The sequence below is a fragment of the Erythrolamprus reginae genome, chromosome 9 (genome assembly GCF_031021105.1).
Source record: "Erythrolamprus reginae isolate rEryReg1 chromosome 9, rEryReg1.hap1, whole genome shotgun sequence".
In the NCBI taxonomy this organism is placed as follows: Eukaryota; Metazoa; Chordata; class Lepidosauria; order Squamata; family Dipsadidae; genus Erythrolamprus; species Erythrolamprus reginae.
Window position 1 is genome coordinate 28,927,170 of NC_091958.1, and position 21,408 is coordinate 28,948,577.

Below are 21,408 nucleotides of genomic sequence, written 5' to 3' on the forward strand. Positions count from 1 at the left end.
TTAAAATACTCCGGCCATGAAAAATCATTTTGGGAGATGTTGGATTTAAAGCAAGGGAGCCCAACCAGAGATTGGCTGCTGCTGCTAATTCGGACCAGTTCGAGTATTACGATTCTGCGCAGTTGAGCAAACAGGCAAATCCCACCACCACCTAGGACCCCCACCCTGCCCCACTCCCTCCTATCTCACCTCACCCACCTCGGCCGATGGCTAGAGTCACACCCCCGGGGCAATGACTCTGAGTCACCCGCACAGACCCCGTGGCCCATCTGACCTCCCTGCCTGATCGTGTGCCTTCACTGCCATCTACCACACTGGTCATGTGGCCCAGCTAATCTCTACACATCGCCCACTCAGCTAACCGTGACTGGCCACCTTTCGGGCCTGGCTCTTGCCATCCTTTCACCCGCAGTCCACCCACTCGCCCTTTGCCTTGGGTCTGGGGGAATGCACCAGTCCCTGGTTCTGGCCTTTCCCGGGGCCTCCACCCACATGCCCTCCTCCGGCCTCAAACTATGCCCCCCTGGGTCAAAGCAGTTTGTCCAGCCTGCGACCTGCGTTGCTTGGCTGAAGGGCCACATGGGGGGGGGGGGGCAAAGCAATTTTGGGTGTAACTGTTGTGAGTGAGCCTAGATCAACTTTGAGAATGTCGGAGGATGAGGACGTGGAAGACCTGGGGCCGTCTGGATGCTCTGGCCCCCATGGCCTTACCAGCTGAGGCAGAAAGTGGAGAAGGGTCAATGCAGACTATTTCTGAGTCAGAGGAGGAGGAGGAGGGAGATCTTATGGAAGACGAACCTCTGTGAGACCCTACATTTAGACGGTTCCATAGCAGACAGCAGAAATTGTGTGTGAAAAGGAAATGAGTCTGTACTATGTGTAGTTTAGAGGGCTGTTTTGTCACTAGAGCTATATAAGAAATGGGAGTCTGGGTAAATTCCTTGTGGAGCGCAACTATTCTTGTAAAGCTGCTTCTTCCAGAGGGCTTTGATGGAGTTTCTCAGAAAACACTGTTTCTAGCTAAAAAGAACTGTGAACCGGGGAAAGAGATGTAAGGTACATGAATGTTTTGGGGAAACTGTCAGAGCTCGTGATGTAGGAGGAATCTTATCTATCTGGGACAGTAATGACTTAGCCTTTGGCACGGCCTCCCAGAGCCATTACAGTAGAAGTGAGATTGGAATGCAGAATTGCTGAGAACAAAAGAACTTAGCTGGAAATGAGATGAAAAATGTTATGAATAAAAGTTGTTACAGAAACCTTGGTGAGCATTGCAATCTGCGTAATTAAGGGACAGCAGAGAAACTTACCTGTAAGAGGCCCCATCCAGAAAGCGCTGCAGCGGAGAGAAGCAACTTCAACCCGGCTGCTCCTTTCTGCCACAGCACATACCGGATGGGACTCACAGGACTCAAAGCAGCGGCTCACGGCTGCTAAATTTCACTGTGCTGCAACCCCAAAACTTCGGCTTGATGAAGCTGGCCTGGGCCTGTGGCAGAAGGGGCCCCTAACCATGGTAGCCTATGCTGGCCTAACCGATAAAAGGCTCCACTGAGTTCAGTGTCACTTACACCCAGGTAAGTAGGTAGAGCAGCCTTCCCCAGCCAATAATTTGCTTGCATCTATAATAAGTAAAATAATTGATATTAACACTAAAATTTCCATTGGGGCCCATATTGGGGGAGACGATGAAATATTGACTGGGGGGGGGCAATGTGGGGGAGGAACTAGGGGAGGTGTAACAGAACATAATTGAGAAGCGCTGTGTTAGAGGGACCAGCCCTTCTCACCTTGTCCAGCTTCACCTGGAATTCTCGCCCGCATTCCATGGGGGTGGTGAAAGCATCCAAGTCTTGACCCCAGAAGGCAAAGAACTTCTCAATGCGCAAGCTGCGTAGGGCATAATAGCCAGAGTTCCGGATCCCATACTTCTGTCCCACGCTCATCACTTCGTTGTAGACATGGAGGGCATACTGCGAGGGGCAAGGAGAGAGGGGAGGGGCAGTTCAATAATCAGCCTTTGGACAGTGATCCTCGGCCCCTTGTCTCTTCAAGACGCAAGTCTTGGTCAACGACGTCCGATGACACGGCAGACAAGCTGAGCACAGAGCAGCCTAGCAGAACGTGCCCTCTAAGTGCCACTTATTTGTTTATTTATTGGATTTCTATGCTGCCCCTCTCTGAAGACTCGGGGCGGCTCACATCATATGAAAAACAGTAAAGTACAATAAAATTCATCCAATTAAATTAAAACTACATGGTTAACTAAAATCCCTAATTGTATTAAAAATCAATTCGAGTCATTCCTACATCAATCATACAATCATCTGTCGGCCAGGGGCTAAGATCTAATCAGCCCAGGCCTGATGACATAAATAATCTTAAAACTCTCCCGGACACAATTCAAAGCGTTGGCCCTACATGGCATCGGACCAGAATATCTATGGGACCACCTTCTGCCACACAAATCCCAGCGGCTGATTAGGTCCCACAGCATTGGCCTTCTCCGGGTCCCGTCGACTAAACAATGTCGCTTGGCGGGGCCTAGAAGAAGAGCCTTCTTTGTGGTGGTTCTGACCCTCTGGAATCAACTCCCCCTGGAGATTTGAACTGCCCCCACCCTCCTTGCCTTCCACAAGATGTTGAAGACCCATTTATGTCGCCAGGCATGGGGGGATTGATGCCCCTTCTTTCTGACATAGCTTGCCTGTTTTTTAATGATAATGGGTTTCTTAACTTTGTCTTTTAACATTAGTTTTGTATTGTATTGCTATTGTTGTTGTGAGCCGCTTCGAGTCCTCGGAGAGGTGCGGCATACAAATATTATTATTTATTTATTTATTTATTTATTTATTATTTATTTATTTATTATTATGACTCTTACGAGAGGCAAGGAGGGTGGGGGCAGTAATGAAATGAGTCTGGAAGCCAATCGGCAGCCAATGCAGTCCGCGGAGTGTTGGAGAGACATGGGCATATCTAGGGAGGCCCATGACCACTTGCATGGCTGCGTTCTGCACAATTTGCAGTTTCCAAACACTTCAAAAGTAGCTTCATGTAGAGAGCATTGCAGTAGTCAAACCTTGAGGGGATGAGGACGTGAGTGACCGTGAGTAGACTCCCTGTCCAAACAGGGCCACAATGGGTGCACTAGGTGAACCTGGGCGAATCCCCCCCTCCCACTTGCCACAGCTGAAAGTTTGAGGGGGATGCCCAAAAACAAACTTCCCCAAAACAAACTTCCAAGACTTAATTTAGGAACCTGAAAAGATGATACAGGCACTATCCACGTACAAGTAATCCTTGACTTAACAACAGTTCACTTAGTGACCGTTCAACTTTACAACGATAGTGAAAAAAGTGACTTGTGACTGTTTTTCCCACTTATGACCGTTGCAGCATCCCCAGGGTCACAGGGTCAAAATCCGGCCACTTGGCAACTGGTGTGCATTTATGACTGTTGTGGTGTTCCAGGTTCACACGATCCACTTTTGTGGCCTTCTGACAAACAAAGTAAACGGGGAAGACAGATTCACTTAACAACCCGGTTACTAACTCACCAACTGCAGTTATTCACTTAACAGCGGCGGCAATAAAAGTCACAAAATGGGGCAAAACTCACTTAACGTTTCACTTAGCAACATAAATCTGGCCTCAATTGTGATTGTAACTCCAGGACCAGCTGTGCTTTTTAGCAAAAGTCCTTAAACAAAAAGTGTGGATCTGGGGAGGAGGCCCCCCCCTTGAGTACAGCCCCCCCCAAACGGAGTGAAGGTGGACCTCCCGCCCACACTCACCTCGATGGGGATGTAGAGCATGAAGCCGGGCTCCCCCGTGTGTGTCATACTCATGACGCGGATGCCGTTGGCATAGCCAACACTCATCTCCTGCAGAAAGAGGGACCAGGCCGTTTAGACATCCAGAACAAAAATCTAATGACAAAGGAAAGTTATTGCACACTTCACCGTAAATAAATAGGCAAGGAAGAGTTTTAAACTGGAGGGAAACAAGCTGACATTTTTCACCAGGAAAAGAAAACCTGGACCAGCACTTGAGATCAAAACAGGGGTGACTTGCAAGATGGGGGAGGGGCACTCTCTGGCCTTAGGAGGAATCCCAGGCTGGCCTTTCTCACCTCTGGCAACTTTAAGACAAGTGAACTTCCACTCCCAGAATTCATCCAGGCAGCACCCCCCACATCCCCTGCTCTCCTTAACTAAGCCCCCCGCCTCTTCGCACTTAACAACCTACATAGGTTACAGTTGGAACAAGGGTTGCTGTCGCTGAGTGATACAATCATATGGTGTCACATTTTGCAATCGCATCATTTAGCAAGGGCAATGATGTACTGTACTGCCATCATACTCGAAGACCACCCCTACTGAAATGATCTGTAGTGGTGAAGTGGTTAGAATTTCATTTTATTTCATTTATTAGATTTGTATGCCGCCCCTCTCCATAGACTTTGAGGGCTGTTTCTGCCAACAGCCAGCAGTTTGATCCCGACTGGCTCAAAGTTGTCTTAGCCTTCCAAAATCAGTAAAATGAAAACCCAGAATGTTGGGAGCAATAGGCCGATCTGCTTAAAAAGGGCAGTACAGCACTGTGAAGTGGTATTGCTATTGCCTCCCTCCCTCCCCCCCCCCTCCCTCCATCCATGATGCGCAGTGGTTGAGAATGCAATATTGCAGGCAAAGTCTGTCCACTGCCAGCAGTTTGATCCTGACCAGCTCAAGGTTGACTGAGCCTTCCATCTTTCCAAAGTGGGTAAAATGAGGACCTAGATTGTTGGGGGCAAGAGGCTGACATTTGTAAACTGCTTAGGGAGGGCTGGAAAGCACTGTGAAGCAGTATATAAGTCCAAGCGCTGCTGCCATGGCTGCTGATGTCTTTGCCCAAAGGGAAAGGTGGAAGAGCAGATACAAAAAGGCCATTTGTTCAATGAGGTCTGTCATAACTGATGAAAGCTGATGCTTCCGACACCCAAAGCCAATGGGAACACTTGCACGCAAAGTTGCAAATAGCACCATGTGATTCCTCACTTAATGACCGCATTGTTTAATGATGAATTTTTTTGACCCCAACTAAAGTCGTAAATCGAGGACCCCCTGTAAATATCTGCATAAGAAGGAAGAAAGTTGCCAAATGAAATGGAAAAGCCCCCTACCTTACACAAGAGGGAAGGGAATTGTTCGGGCGTCATTGGCGCATACGAGAGCTCCGACAGGACATCCATGGCACGTGGGCCAATCAGATTCAAGGCTGAAGAAAGAAAGGAAAAGACCTCAGCATCAAAGGCCACTGCAGAATAGGATCCTCCCTCCATCACTGAAGGTTTGTCAGATATGTTTGCTGACTTGAGCAAATTGTAAAACTAATAAAGGAAAGAGATAAATAAATGAAGCCACAAACTTGGATTGCTACTGACCCACTAACCAAGAGACACAACAAGCCTTGTGCATTTGGCACAAATTAAAACCTATTTGCTATATTTATGGGTTTTGCTCTGAAAAATATTGAAGGTGAAAAGGCCCAGGGGGAAACAAGTCACTCCTGCATGTCCGACTCGCTCAGTTTCAGGAAGCCAGAGTGCTGAGGGTCCTCTGGATGGAGGGTCATTCATGCCAAAATGCCAACCAGGTGGGCAGGTACACTGATTCACCTGACTGGAGACCCGTCCCAGAACAAGGTTAGCTAGGAGGGAGGTGCCTGAAACCCTGCAAACAAAACAGCAGACCAGCCTGCAGAATCTGAGGTTCCCTTGGCGAAGGACCCTGCCCTGGTCCAGAGGAATTCCAGATCACTCCAGCTGGGCCAGCACCTGGCAGTTCCCCTCACCTGTGTATTTCCAGGTTACGTCTTCCAATAAGAGGTTCTTGTCTTTGGGCATGTGCTTCTTCAGCCAGGCCCAGCAGTGAACCTGCTGGTCTGTGGGGGAAATCATGAAGAAGCTGCAGTAAGAAACACAGGAAGCATGTTTAAGCCCAGAGGGGAGAATTTTCATGCAAAGCTTTTGAAAAGATGATGTCAGATAACACATTACTTAGTCCGTCAGGCAGTGTGTCATGCCCAGAATGACGAAGATGCTGTGGAATGTCAGCCACAGGAGGAAAGAAAGACAGGAACACCACCCGAGCGCCTGGAACAGTCGGATGATGGAAGGCTTCCCAGTCCTTGCCTCCAGGAAGGAGCGCAGATACGTTCCTTTCGATTTTCTATTTCTTAACTGCCCCTCTCTGAGCCAGGGCAATCCCAGTCTGAACTGCGGGAGGGGGAGGGGCTCTTGCCAAGCAAGGGAGTAGAATGTGTTGCTTAATGACAGCTAACTCCAGCCTGATTTTAAGAGGCAACTCTGACCCACTTTCCCTTTGCTGGAAACAACCGTCCGATCTCTGGCTCTTGTATGGCATCTGCTTGTGAAATTCTGGACTGGCTGATCACCCTGACCCAGCTCTTGGATCCTTGGACTGATTTTGGACTATTCCTCTGCACTCTCATTTCAAAAAGCTAGCCATCCAAGCAAGCATTTTTTTTCTGTTTTGATTTGCTGGCTTTGCATGTTGTTATCTCTTTGACCTTAAGTAAAATACAAATTACATAGCAACCATGTGTGAGTCAGTATTTCGAACTAGGAATGGGACACAAAATGTGGCAGCACCTTTTGCAAACAACCTGTTTTATTAAAAAGCATAACTGTCGTAAGAGCCAGCCAACGAAAATAGCCAGAATTGATATAATCTTGATCCCTGTAACGGTTAGATAAAATTTAGGATTTAGTTGATATGATTGGAATTTTTTTCTTTTTTCTTTTTGTTCTTTTCTCTTTTTTTGTTAAAGGGCAACTATCATAAAAGTAGGGTTAAGAAATATATATAAAATTGATATTAAGGATATATGGAGAAGATAGAAGCAATACAGAAGTCCGGAGACGGGATATCCTGGCGGCGGCGGCGGCAGCTTGGGTTCGTAAGGTGAAAATAGTTCGGAAGAAGAAGCAAAAAAATCTTAAAACACCGGGTTCGTATCTCGAGAAGTTTGTTAGAAGAGGCGTTCGTAAGACGAGGTACCACTGTTCTTTGATATAACTTCAGGGGAATGCAAAGGGGGAGGGATGAATTGAGGGCCATCTGTTTTGTTTCAGCCCTGAAGCCTCCAGTTGGACGCCTGAGAACTTATCACCTTCTCAGCCCGAAGTGTCAAAACAACTTTGCACCTATGGAATGGCTTGCCCTGCACCAGATTGAGGGGAGATGCTTCTATTTCTTTTAACCTAACGGAATTTGCCCGTGAAACCTCAAATCCTGCTTTCTTTGTCTTGCTGTTACTTTCCCTCGATAAAAGTTTTGAAATGCCAATTGTTTCAACAGTTCTGTGTTCTTGAGTGGCGGGGAGAGGCAAGTCCTTACAACATCCCTGATCATGGTTAAAGGAAAAATAACTGAGAACACACAACATTTTGGCAGAGGTGGGCTGCTCAGGTGGAACGGTGATGTGTGCTCACCCCCATGGCTCTGAGTGCTAGTGGAGCCCAGCGCAATTATGCTACTGCACCTGGGCAGGTAGCGAAATCGCATGCGGACAAGCAGGTATGCCACAGGTGCCCCTGCACGTCCATGTGCTATTTTGCTACCTGTCCAGGTGCAGTAGCATAATTGTGCTGGGCTCCGCTAGCACTCAGAGCCACGGGGGTGAGCATATGCAGTGAAGGGCTACTAAAATTTTTGCTACCACACTATGGGCATGGCTTATGCAGGACGCCCTACATTTTCTTTCATCATCTTTCAGTGCAAATTGTGTGCTCTGGGGTGGAGCTCCATTTTCACTACCCCACTGCGTTCCCTCCTCAGTCCGGGCAGTAGCCCTCCCCTGAGCACACGTTCACCATTCCACCTTAGCAGCCCACCTCTGCATTCTGGCTAAGCAAAGATAGAAATTCCTGGACTGTCTTCTAAAACTGTGTTTATATGAAATTAAAATATGGAATGGGGAAAGATATACAGGTGATTCAGTTTCTTTGTGCCTGCATCCAAGTACGTAAGTGTTATATAGAAATCAAGGCATCTCTTAAAGCTGTGGTAATGATCCAGTAATCCTGCTAATGATGCCACATTGAGTTTATAATTCTGACATCAGCATGGCTTCTACCAGATTCTGGGTATGGCTGATCAGTCACCAAAGGCCCGACGGACAGAAGCCAGTGAAGTATCCAGGGCATAGCTGGGAGATCCTACCTGTGTTTGTTCAAGCGGGCTATGCTGCAGTCGTTCTCGTACCCTCCATTGTGATTGAGCATCCCTGTATGCACAATATGCCCGACTGGCACATCCAGGTCGTTGGAGAAGAGATACTGCAGAACCTCCAAAGCTTCTCCTCCCTTGGACTGCAGCAGATGGAACACAAAACGTCAGAACAGCTTGACAGAGGAGGCCAAGATTCATCAGACGCCAGCATTTTAGTACTCGGTGTGGCCAATGTGATGCCTACTGGCTGCTTGAGATACCGTGTTTCCCCAATAGTAAGACAGCGCCTTACTTTCTTTTTACCCCCAAAAGCCCCCCTACGTCTTACTTTCGGGGTATGTCTTATATGTCTCTCTCGTTCTCTCTCTTATTTTCTCTCTCTCCCTCTTTCCTTTCTCTCATTCCCTCTTTCTCTCTATCCTTTCTATCTCTCACTCTTTCCTTCTCTCCCTCCCTTTCTGTCTCTTTCCTTTCTCTCATTCCCTCTTTCTCTCTATCCTTTCTATCTCTCACTCTTTCCTTCTCTCCCTCCCTTTCTGTCTCTTTCCTTTCTCTCATTCCCTCTTTTTCTCTATCCTTTCTATCTCTCACTCTTTCCTTCTCTCCCTCCCTTTCTGTCTCTTTCCTTTCTCTCATTCCCTTTCTCTCTATCCTTTCTATCTCTCACTTTCCTTCTCTCCCTCCCTTTCTGTCTCTTTCCTTTCTCTCATTCCCTCTTTCTCTCTATCCTTTCTATCTCTCACTCTTTCCTTCTCTCCCTCCCTCCCTTTCTCTCTCTTTTCTTTCTCTCATTCCCTCTTTCTCTCTATCCTTTCTATCTCTCACTCTTTCTTTCTTTCTCTCCCTCCCTTTCTGTCTCTTTCCTTTCTCTCATTCTCTCTTTGTCTCCTGGGGCTGACTGTGCCTGCCCTGCACCCCCCACCGCGGAGGGAAAGCATTTGGCATCGGCACCGCCAACCCCCCCTCCACGAGCAGCAAAAGCCTAAGCGTCGGAGCCGAAAGGCAAACAGCGTGCCCAGTCGCTTAGGCTTTTGCTGCTCCTGGAGGGGGGGGAGGATTTTCTCCTCCCCGCCCCCCCGGCAGCCAAACGGCGCTGAGGCTTTCGGCATCGGCGCCCACCCCTCCAGAAGCAGCAAAAGCCTAAGCGACTGGGCACGCTGTTTGCCTTTCGGCTCCGTCGTTGAGGCTTTTGCTGCTCGTGGAGGGGAAGGTGCCGATGCCGAAAGGCAAACGGCGCGCCCCGCCGCTTAGGCTTTTGCTGCTCCTGGAGGGGGGGGGGGAGGATTTTCTCCTCCCCGCCCCCCCGGCAGCCAAACGGCACTGAGGCTTTCGGCATCGGCGCCCACCCCTCCAGAAGCAGCAAAAGCCTAAGCGGCGGGGCGCGCCGTTTGCCTTTCGGCGGAAGAGGAGAGGGAGCGGATCGGGCGGGGGGGCAGTGCCTTCTACTGCCGGCGCCTCCCCGCCCCCACCCCCCCGCGGGCTGGCAGGGGGATGGGGACTGCGCGCCCATGGAAAAGGGCGCGCGGGGGGGGTATTTTGGGGTCCGAAGGCAAACAAGACAGGAGTTGCCATGGAGAGGACTTTGGAAGTGACGCCGGCTGCTTTAAAATAATAAATTTCCTCAGCGGTAAGTTCCGCGGTGTCTTTCAGCGCTTCCTTACAAAAATGGGGGTGGGGGAGAAGGAAAGAAACTGGTACAGCAGCCGGCATCACTTCCAAAGTCCTCTCCAAGCAGAGGATGCTACCTCTCCAAGCAGAGGATGAAACCACAGCCAGCTCCAGCGGAGGCAGAAAGTGACTGCAGCAGCGGCCAGCGGACGCTCGTAGACTGCCGGCGGCGGCAAAAGCAAGCGTAACAGAAGCGCAAAAGGGAGCCAGTGAGAGCAAAGCCGCCGTGATAACTCGCTTAGCTTCGCTTTCCGTCCCGTCCCTCCCCCTTCGCCGCGCGAGGTGGGCGCAGAGGGGTGTTGCCTTCGCTAGAGAGGATCCGGCGGCAATACCCCCCGTGTTTCCCCGAAAGTAAGACATATGTCTTACTTTCGGGGTATGGTTTATATTAGCCAACCCCCCTGAAACCCCCGATATGTCTTACAATTGGGGGTGTCTTACTATCGGGGAAACACGGTAGGAGATGGCACTATTCTCTCTACAGGCCAAACTGCCTCTCATCCAGAGATAATTTGGCACCTGGACAACCACCAACATATCTGTCCAGGGCATCTATGCACAATTTCAATAAAAGTTCCACATCCAGAGGAAACCTATTTGTGACCCCCTGGTTTCCAGGAACAAAAACAAAAGGAAACAAACAGAAAAGTCCTTAACCTTAAATCAAGTCTGGCAGATCACAATGTTTGTGTTTTGGGCTTGTCTAAAAATAATCTCTACTTTCTTAAGGCACAGGATGGCTTCACATGTTACACAAAGTAAGGACATGCAGTTAAAAGTTTTACCCTACCCCAAATTGGTTGCATTTGCAAATGACACTAAGCAATAAAGACTTAATGTGCCCCACAGCTTACATTCATAATATGCTATTAAGCCAAAGTCAAAGCCTAAAAACTAATGTCTGATGTCAGGACTCTGTGTCAGACCTGCCTCAACTTGGGCTTTGGAGTAAAAATGATCTTTAACTCCATTTGTTGATAAAGGTATAGCTCACTAGAAATCAAATGATCTACAATTTTGTAAAGCCAAAACCAGAGTTCCCACCCTTGCCCCCTTGCCCATTGTATGTTCCTCATTGTCTGATCAAGTTTAAAAGAGATGTTTTGGAAATACAGTGGTACCTCTACTTATGAACTTAGTTTCTTCCATGACCAGGTTCTTAAGTAGAAAAGTTTGTAAGAAGAAGCAATTTTTCCCATAGGAATCAATGTAAAAGCAGATAATGCCTGCGACTAGGGAAACCACAGGGAGGGTGGAGGCCCTGTTTCCTCCCAGGAGATTCCTAGAGAGGCCCCACAGAGGCTTCTTCCCTCCTTTCCGCTTCTGTTTCCTCCCAGGAGATTCCTAGAGAGGCCTCACAGAGGCTTCTCCCACCTTTCCGCCCCTGTTTCCTCCCAGGAGATTCCTAGAGAGGCTCCACAGAGGCTTCTCCCACCTTTCTGCCCCTGTTTCCTCCCAGGAGATTCCTAGAGAGGCCTCACAGAGGCTTCTCCCACCTTTCCGCCCCTGTTTCCTCCCAGGAGATTCCTAGAGAGGCCTCACAGAGGCTTCTCCCACCTTTCCGCCCCTGTTTCCTCCCAGGAGATTCCTAGAGAGGCCCCACAGAGGCTTCTCCCCACCTTTTCCAACCCTGTTTCCTTCCAGGAGACTCCTAGAAAGGCCCCACAGAGGCTTCTCCCCACCTTTTCTGGCCCTGTTTCCTCCCAGGAGATTCCTAGAGAAGCCCCACAGAGGCTTCTCCCTGCCTTTGTAAGTGGAAAATGGTTCTTGAGAAGAGGCAATAAAATCTTGAACACCCGGTTCTTCTCTAGAAAAGTTCATAAGTAGAGGCGTTTGTAGAGAGAGATACCAGTGTAGTCACCCTACGGCAGTGATGGCAAACCCAGGGCATGCATGCCACAGGTGGAACACAGAGCCATATCTGAAGGCACACGAGGCAAAGCCCTATGTCATCTCCAGCGTGGATGTGTGCGCTGGCCAACTGATTTTCAGATGTTTTTTCGGCTGTTTCTGCTCTCTCCGAACTTCCTGTTGACCCATTTTTCACAATCGCCAGGCTTTAGGAGGCTTTCCTGAATCCTGGGGACAGCAAAAAGCAGCCCAAGGGGCCAACCAGAAGTCTGGAGGCTTCAGTGAGGCCTGGGCGCATGCGTGGGTGGAGCAGGGGGTTGCGCACACACATCGGGGCAGCGTGGGAGTTGTGTGCATGTGTGCCGGAGGGCATGGCATTAGGAGTGGGGGCACACACGCGCATGCTATCACGCACACCCTTTTGGCACCCAAACCAAAAAAGGTTTGCCATCACTGCTCTCTGGTTTGGCATTCTTCTCCCAGGGAACCAACCTTGGCTCTCACAGTCCCGTTTCCCTCTCCCCATGGGCCTCGCCTGCCCTTCCGCTTCCCTCCTTCACTGACAGCCCGCAAACAAACACGGAAGGCTCCCAACGGAAAAGGAAGTCCTGGCGGGAGATGCACTTACGCTGATCTCGAACTTGGTGAAAGAGGACATGTCAATGACACAGGCGGCCTCTTTACAGCACTTGACTTCTGCCCCCACAATGTCAAACCAATCCGGCTTGTAGAATGTCTTGCTCTGATCCAGAGCCAGCAAATCTGCAGGAGAGGAGGCACAAGGCTCAAGATGGGACACCTCCCCCCTCCAAAATCCCCCATGGCTCGGGGGGGGGGGGCAAATCGCTCTCACCTTTCCCTGGAGGGACAAAGAATTTTGCCCTCTCGAAGCCATGCTTCTCCATCCATCTCGCTCCCTGGGCGTCCAGCCGGTCGTAAAGGGGAGACGTGCGGAGTTGCCGGCCAGTCTGGAAATCCCAGCGGGGAACTTTTAAGTCGTAAATAAGGGCTGGAGAGGAACCACAGAACCACAAAATCAATGTGCTGGAAGGGACGCAGCGCATTCTCTTCCCAGTCCAGACAGAATATCCTTTTGCACCCAGAGACACCCCCCCCCCCCATGATATCAATCCAAACTCAAGCAGTTCCTTGTAGGAAATGACTTTTGGATTTGGAAAAGTTGTTCCTACTGTTTTGTCTAACATTGAGCATGTGGGTGGAGTGCTTGGTGCCCTCTGAACTTGGTTGCTTTCTTTTATTATTATTATTATTATTATTATTATTATTATTATTATTATTATTATTAATTAGATTTGTATGTCGCCACTCTCTGCAGACTCAAGGTGGCTCACAACAACAATAAAACAATGTACAACAAATCTAATAATTTAAGAATCACTAAAAACCCCTATTAAAAAGCAAACATACACACAAACATACCATGCATAAAATGTATAGGCCCAGGGGAGATGTCTCAATTCCCCCATGCCTGACTGCAGAGGTGGGTTTTAAGGAGTTTACAAAAGGCAAGGAGGGTGGGGGCAGTTCTAATCTCCGGGGGGAGCTGGTTCCAGAGGGTTGGGGCCGCCACAGAGAAGGCTCTTCCCCTGGGTCCTGCCAAACGACATTGTTTAGTCGATGGGACCTGGAGAAGGCCAACTGTGTGGGACCTAACCGGTCACTGGGATTCGTGTGGCAGAAGGCGGTCCCGAAGATATTCTGGTCCAATGCCATGAAAGGCTTTATAGGTCATAACCAACACTTTGAATTGTGACCGGAAACTGATCGGCAACCAATGCAAACTGCGGAATGTTGGTGTAACATGGGCATACCTGGGGAAGCCCAAGATTGCTCTCGCAGCTGCATTCTGCACGATCTGAAGCTTCCCAACATTCTTCAGAGGTAGCCCCATGTAGAGAGCATTACAGTAGTCTAACCTCGAGGTGATGAGGGCATGAGTGACTGTGAGCAGTGAATCCCGGTCCAGATAGGGCCACAACAAGCGTTCCCTGTAGGCTGTGCACGCCTGCGCCAGCGCACCCCAAAATGCCCCCCGCGCACCCTTTTCCAAGGGCGCGCACGGAGCCGCGACCGCCCCCCCCACGCCTCGAGCCCCCTCATGCCCCTGGCTACTCTCCGCTGCCCCCCGCCCGCCCACCCGATCCGCCTCTCTTTCTCCTCCGCTTCCCGCCTTGGGGCGCGGCTCCTCCCGCAGCGGGAACACCTGCCCCGCCGCTCTCGCAGTCCCTTCGCTGAGAGCGCTTTCGTCCCAGGCTCTCAGCGAGGGGGCTGCAGGAGAGGCGGGGCAGGTGTTCTCACAGCGGGGGCCGGCGAAGCTGATTTTCAATGTCGGGTGTGTGGGCCAGCGCGCGCTCTCCCCATCCCCCCGCCAGCCCGCCCGGAACATTCAAAGTAAGAAAAACCTTCGCCTGCGAAGGTTTTTCTTACTTTGAATGTTTAGGGCAGGCTTGTAGGGGAATGGGGAGAGCGCGCACTGGCCCGCGCACCCGACATTGAAAATTACCTTCGCTGGAGAACGAGGGAGAGTGAGAGCGACAGAGCAAGATAGAGAGAAAGTGAGAAAGAGAGAGGGGGGGGGGAGAGAGAGAGAGAGAAAGAAAGAGAGAGATGATAGAGGAAGGAAGAGAGTGAGAGAGAGGAAGAAAGCAAGAGAGAGAGAGAAGAGTGGAAGGAAGAGAGAGAGAGAGAAATGATGGAAAAAAGGGGAGAAAAAAAGAAATGAGAAAATGATTGAGGCAGAGAATGACAGGAAAGAGAGAGAAACAGAGAGAGAAGTGACTCCTGATTTAAAGCATATGGTAAAAGCACTTAAATAATAGAGAAAAAAACCCCAGCCCTCACCTGTTTTTATTAATAGTTATGTTTTTGGTTTTGCTGGTTGTTTTAGTTTTAATAGTAATGGATTTTTGTTTTTTTAAATTATTAATTTCTTTTAATAAAAAAGAAGGGATTTTTTCTTATTTATTTATTTATTTATTTATTTCTATGCCGCCCAGTCCCAAAGGGACTGCCGCTCAGACACTATACCTTTCCGCCCACACCAAAAAAAAATTAGAGGGAATATTGGCCGCAACTGGTGCACCAGGCGAACCTGGGCAAACGTCCCCCTCGCCACAGCTGAAAGATGGTTCTCTAATGTGAGCTGTGGATTGAGGCCCAAGTTGCGGACCCTCTCTGAGGGGGTCAATAATCCCACCCCCAGGGTTATGAACGGACAGATGGAATTGTCCCTGGGAGGCAAAACCCACAGCCATTCCATCTTATCAAGATTGAGTCTGAGTCTGTTGACACCCATTCAGACCCCAACAGCTTCCAGGAACCGGCACATCACTTCCACTGCTTCATTGACTGGACATGGGGTGGAGATGTACAGCTGGGTATCATCAACGTAATAATTAAATACGTCCACCCATTGAGAAACAGCTTCCAAAGTCTTGAGCTTCACGGCATGGCTGTTCTGAGAGCCTCTAACCAATGAACCACCAGCTGCCAGCCAGGAAACAGGAGCAACCCTTGGCCCACCTCCACGAGTCCAGGAAATAGGGGAAGCAGCCAAACTTTGGAGCTACTTACGCATCACTTCCATGACCCGATGACGGAGGAAGGTACGGCTGCTCTGCAGAGCCCCAAAGCGCTTCAAGTCCAGGGGCCAGACGTTGTCAGAAGCGTAGCCATTCACCATCCATTCGGCCAGGTACCTGTTATCAAAAACACACAGAGCTGCAAGGGGCTGTGAAAACCAACACGTTTGTCCGTTTGCAGCACAAAGTGCATCAGAGTGCACCCACTCACACACACATGGCTTTCGAATCTCCTGAAGAGCTCCACAAAACCCATCGCTCCGAGTCACAGATTCCAAATCGCACAATGAGAAATGCGAGGAATTTTGACTCTTGAAGGGCACGACCTTCAAATGGGGTGGCATGTCCATTTATGGTCGAACGAATCCAAAAAAACAAAACACATTTAATAAACATCTAATTAGAAAATCACTATTGAAAATTTGGCATGATATTAAAAAGAAATATTATATTAAAATTCCAAGGTGGCTTTCTACAATGGAGGCCTGCCTATATCCAAATTTAATCGATCCAACTAAAACTTTGAGTTACAAGGACATACCATATCCTGATGGCCGCCTAAAACCAAGAGAATTACTAAATTTCCCAAATTTTAAGATGGAATGGTGGACATATACTCAAATCAGCACCAGATATAAAAAAAACATGAAAGAAGTCGGTATTGAGTTAACACCAAACCCCTTGGATAAAATCCTGACTGGACCAGATGAGGAAAACATTACAAAGTTATATAACTATCTGTTAGAAAACGAAAATCTAGAAGAAATAGTAAAAGGATCCATGCTCACATGGGCAAAAAACATTGGACAGAACATATATCTCCCTGAATGGGAAAGAACCTGGATGAGAAATGCGAGGAAAACCATAAGAGGAACTCAGAAAGATAACTCACTGGTCACAACCTTAGCATTTGGGGCAGCATCCCAGAGTGGTTAGCAGTGCCACTTTCTGCAAAGAATAATAAACACACGTTGGCAGAAACTAGGGAGGAAAAGGAAGAGAGGCTTTCCCGCAAACCGCAGATGGGGCTTTGCTTGTTTGTGCGGACCAGTCTCCGGCATGCTGCAGCTTGGTGTCGGCTCACGAAAGGGGGGGAGGGTGTTAGGGACCCCTGGTATAGGATATTAGCTTTTCAGTGACTTAAGGAAAAAAAGAAAGGAGTCCTTGTGGATTTTACTCCACTTAAATATAAGGGGCAGTGTATTAATAGAGTTAAGAGTGTTATTTATTTACTATTAACACTATTAAGGATTGTCATAGTACAGTGGTACCTCAAGATACGAACCCCTCGTCTTACGAACAACTCGTGATACGAACCCGTGGTTCAGAAAAATTTTGCCTCTTCTTACGAACTTTTTTCGAGTTACGAACCGGCGTTCGGAGACTGCTGGGAAGCCGCGCGGCTGTTTTAAAAGGTGACAGCCGGGCGGCGGGGCTTCCCAGAAGCCTCCCGAACGCCGGTTCGTAACTCGAACAAAGTTCGTAAGAAGAGGCAAAATTTTGCTGAACCCCAGGTTCGGGGTGGTGCTGGCAAGCCCCCCAGGCCGGCTGCGACCTTTTAAAACACCCGTGCCGCTTCCCAGCTGTCTCCTGAAGCCGAACGCTAAAGCTGAACTTCCGCGTTCGGCTTCGGGAGACAGCTGGGAAGCGGCGCGGGTGTTTTAAAAGGTCGTAGCCGGCCTGGGGGGCTTGCCAGCACCCCCCCAACCCGGGTTCGGGGTGGTGCTGGCAAGCCCCCCAGGCCGGCTGCGACCTTTTAAAACACCCGCGCCGCTTCCCAGCTGTCTCCTGAAGCCGAACGCTAAAGCCGAACTTCCGCGTTCGGCTTCGGGAGACAGCTGGGAAGCGGCGCGGGTGTTTTAAAAGGTCGCAGCCGGCCTGGGGGGTTTGCCAGCACCCCCCCGAACCTAGTTTGGGGTTCGGGGGGGTGCTGGCAAGCCCCCCAGGCCGGCTGCGACCTTTTAAAACACCCACACCGCTTCCCAGCTGTCTCCTGAAGCCGAACGCTAAAGCCAAACTTCCGCGTTCACCTTTTAAAACAGCCGCGCGGCTTCCCAGCAGTCGCCGAAAGCTGTCTTTTTGCGGGGGGGTTTTTGGTTGCACGGATTAATTGACTTTACATTGTTTCCTATGGGAAGCAATGTTTCGTCTTACGAACCTTTCGTCTTATGAACCTCCTCCTTGCACCAATTAAGTTCGTATCATGAGGTATTACTGTATTAGATTTTAATGTACAGTGATCCCTCGAGTATCGCGAGGGTTACGTTCCAAGACCCCTCGCGATACTCGATTTTTTGCGATATTGTGGTGCGGAAGTAAAAACACCATCTGCACATGCGCGCCACTTTTCCATGGTGTTTTAACTTCCGCTACATACAGCTCGCCGCCCGCCCGCCGCCGCTTGTCCGCCGCCTGCCCACCCGCCGCTTGTCCGCCGCCCGCCCGCCCGCCGCCACCGCCTCTCACCGCCGAGTCCTCCTGCAGCAGCGCTGGCGGCCACCGTTCCCGTAAGCACCCGCCCGCCCGCCACTTGTCCGCCCGCCCGCTCGCCGCTACCGCCCCTCTCACCGCCGAGTCCTCCTGCAGCAGCGCTGGCGGCCACCGTTCCCCGTAAGCACCCACCCGCCCACCACTCGCTCGCCCGCCCGCTCACTCGCCGCTACCGCCCCTCTCACCGCCGAGCCCACGCTGGCGGCCACCGTCCCCCGTAGGCACCCGCCCGCCCGCCGCCCCCCCCGAAAGAGATGAGAGAGGGAGGAAGAGAGTGTGAGAGAGGAAGAAAGAGAGAGAGAAGAGTGGAAGGAAGAGAGAGAGAAATGATAGAAAAAAAGACATCATCGGGTGAGAAAAACCATGGTACAGTATAGCAAAAAAACCGGGGAGTATTTTTAATTTATTATTTTTTGAAAAATCGCGATATAGCGTTTCGCGAAGATCGAGATCGCGAAAATCGAGGGATCACTGTATTGGTATGAATATGGCTGTAAACTGTTATTGCACAAAACATTTGTACCCAGACAACACACTGTTTAATGAAAGATGGATTGTTTATATTAAAATAATTTTTAAACACTGCTCAAAAAAATAAAGAGAACCCTTAAACGACACAATATAACTCCAAGGAAATCAAACTTCTGTGAAATCAAACTGTCCACTTAGGAAGCAATATTGATTGACAATCAATTTCACAGGCTTTTGCGCACATTCATCTTTATACAGAACAAAGTATTCCATGAGAATATTTCATTCATTCAGATCTAGGATGTGCTCTTTGAGTGCTCCCTTTCTTTATTTTTTAGCAGTATATATATATCTTTGCTCTATAGCTGTATATATTATCCATATCTCTATATCTCCAATCTATATCCAATCTATATCTATATCCATATCCATCTCTATATCTCTATGCCTCTATTATCTCTATACCTCTATACCTCTAACTATATATCTCTATCTCTCTATCGCTCTCTATCTCTATATTTATATAAGTCAGCACTCATCTTTATTTCAGTAAGGACTGAAAAAAATCATTTTCCAACAGAGAAACCACCCACCACCCCCGAGCTGTTCCTCGACAGGCAGCGAGTCCACTTACTTGCCTGCCCCACCTCCAAAAGACGTCCCAGCCGCATTCATTCCTGCCAGGACGAAGTAGCCCTGCCTGGTGGGGGATTCTCCCATGATGCAGCGCATGTCTGGAGTGAAGGATTCTGGGCAATTCACCAGCTGCATGATCTCCAGGGACTCCATCTCCGGCATTCTCCGCAGCAAAGCACTCAGCAGCGGCTCTAATCCCCCCGAGAGAGAGCAGACAAGGGTCTCCATCAAGGGCAGAGGAAAGAGACGACAGGCCCCCAGCACACGGACACCTACAGGGGTTCCCTCAGAGCAAAGCCTCTTCCAAGCCCAGCCTGCTTACTATAGGTAGTCCTCAACTTACGACAGTTCATTTAGGGACAATCTGAAGTTAAAACAGCCTCAAAAATGAGATTTACGACCGTTTTTCACACCTAACAACCATTGCAGCATCCTAGAGATCATGGGACCAAAACTGCTTGGCAATGGATTCATATTTACGACCTCCTGATGTTACTGATCACTCTTGGAGACCTTCTGGCAAGCAAAGTCATTGGCGAAGCCAGATTCATTTAACAGCTCTGTCACCAGCTTAAGAACTGCAGTGATTCGCTTAACAACCATGGCAAGCAATTGTCATAAAATGGGGCAAAACTCACTTAACGAATGACTCGTTTAGCAACAGAAACGTTGGCCTCAATGGCAGTTGTAAGTTGAGGATAACCTGCTCGGCAGGTTGTCTTAGCAACATCAACAGTATCTTAAAAGTGACAAATAATCCTCAATTTGCAACAGTTCACTTAGTGATGGTTCAAAGTTACGACAATAAAGGGGCTGTAGCAGGGTGAAATTCAGCAGGTTCTGGAGACCCAGCAAGCACCTCTGGCTGGCCCCAGAAGGGGGAGGAAATGGGGATTTTGCAATATCTTTCCCTTGGAGTGGGGAGGGAATAGGGATTTTCCAGAATCCTTCCTCTGCCACCCCTGCCAAGCCAGGCCCACAGGACCGGTAGGGGAAAAATTTTGAATCTCACTCCTGGGCCCATAGTGCCCCACCTCTGCTTTACACCAGTGGCCTGGCTGCCTTACCAAAGTGATCCCAGTCTTCCTGCAAGTTTTGTATCTGCAGCTGGTTCTTGCCCTCGGTGAAAATTGGCTTGGGGTTCTTCTCAAAGCCACCTGAGAGGATTCCGCCCTGCCAGCTGCGGATGTAGATCCTCCCATCGAGGTCCACAATGGCTGCGGAGGAGAGAAGTGAAGGCTTGAACCCAGGGGAGAAAAACAGGGTGCGGGGTGGAGTGGGGGAACCAACCCAAAATGTGGAGGAGGGGAGGGGGCTCTCCTTGCTTGCTAAGAGTCCCATCACACAGAGGAGTCCTGCACCCAGGGCCAGCTGCCTTCTCATGCAATTAGGAGGCCCACTGGGCACAGAGTTCTTTGGTCTACTGTTAATGTATGCGCAGAGTATTCCTTGTTTATCAAGATTGTGCACACACAGAAACATTTACATTGAGACCAGTTGTGAATAACTGCTCAGCCACACACAGATATACTAACTTGAATTAAAGTTTACTTTGAGAAATAGCATATCCAGATAAACAGTCTAAAGTCATATTCATAATAAGTCAGAATAATAATCCAAATATTGCCAAGAACATAGCCTTTCTTACCATTCATAATCAGTAAACAAAGGTATCAAGCATAAACACATTTTAGCTGTAATACATGACTACAATACAGAGAGATTGCAGAGAGAACATATATACTAACACACTGTTGGTTTATATATTGCCAACCCAACTGTTATGGACCAAGTCCTAACACCTACCACAATTACTGGTGCGGCCAAGGGGTTTGCACCACTACTGAACTGGGAAGGACTCAGCTTTCGGCAAGGAGGGGTCAATCGTCATGGGACACTGTTATGGTTTGTAACTGATTTTATGTCACAAATGAGCAAAGAGCATTTAGCTGTGATGGCGAACCTTTTTTTCCTCGGGTGCTGAAAGAGCGTGGCTGTGCTCTATCGCCCATGCCCAAGTGCCCACAATCATAATTCAATGCCTGGGGAGGGCAAAAACAGCTTCCCCTGCCCACCGGAGGCCTTCTGGAAGGCTGGAAATGGACTGTTTCCCACCTTCTGGTGGGCTCAGTAAGCTCGTGTTTCACCCTCCCCAGACACCAAAGGCTTCCTTGGAGCTAGCGGAGGGTAAAAGCGCCCTCTCCCAATCTCCCAGAGGCTCTCTGGAAGCCAAAAACACTCTCCCACAGCCTGTGTGTGAGCTAAAAATCAGTGGGCCGGCACACACATGCACACTGGAGCTGAACTAGGGCAACAGCTCACGTGCCATCAAACATGGCTCCACATGCCACCTGTGGCACCTGTGCCATACGTTTGCCAGCACTGATTTAGGGTAATGAGCTAAGGTTGTTGTTTTTTTTTAACCCCACATAGGTCCAAGAAAGCCACCA

At 49.2% G+C, this 21,408-nt stretch overlaps 1 protein-coding gene across 4 annotated transcripts in view; it reads right to left on the minus strand.

Moving 5' to 3' along the window:
* The window catches only part of PDPR (pyruvate dehydrogenase phosphatase regulatory subunit), a 44,110-nt gene that overhangs the window by 3,849 nt on the left and 18,853 nt on the right, over positions 1–21,408 (minus strand). For 3 of the 4 annotated variants that reach the window (XM_070760685.1, XM_070760683.1, XM_070760684.1), the window contains 10 exons: positions 20,026–20,175; positions 18,957–19,149; positions 15,354–15,478; positions 12,613–12,768; positions 12,388–12,521; positions 8,232–8,380; positions 5,839–5,951; positions 5,168–5,262; positions 3,798–3,887; positions 1,791–1,973 (listed from right to left, as the gene is read on the minus strand). In XM_070760685.1, coding sequence (XP_070616786.1) covers positions 1,791–1,973; positions 3,798–3,887; positions 5,168–5,262; positions 5,839–5,951; positions 8,232–8,380; positions 12,388–12,521; positions 12,613–12,768; positions 15,354–15,478; positions 18,957–19,149; positions 20,026–20,175 — 1,388 coding nt within the window. The remainder of the gene's footprint in view (positions 1–1,790; positions 1,974–3,797; positions 3,888–5,167; positions 5,263–5,838; positions 5,952–8,231; positions 8,381–12,387; positions 12,522–12,612; positions 12,769–15,353; positions 15,479–18,956; positions 19,150–20,025; positions 20,176–21,408) is intronic. The other variant, XM_070760686.1, reaches the window with a different exon arrangement.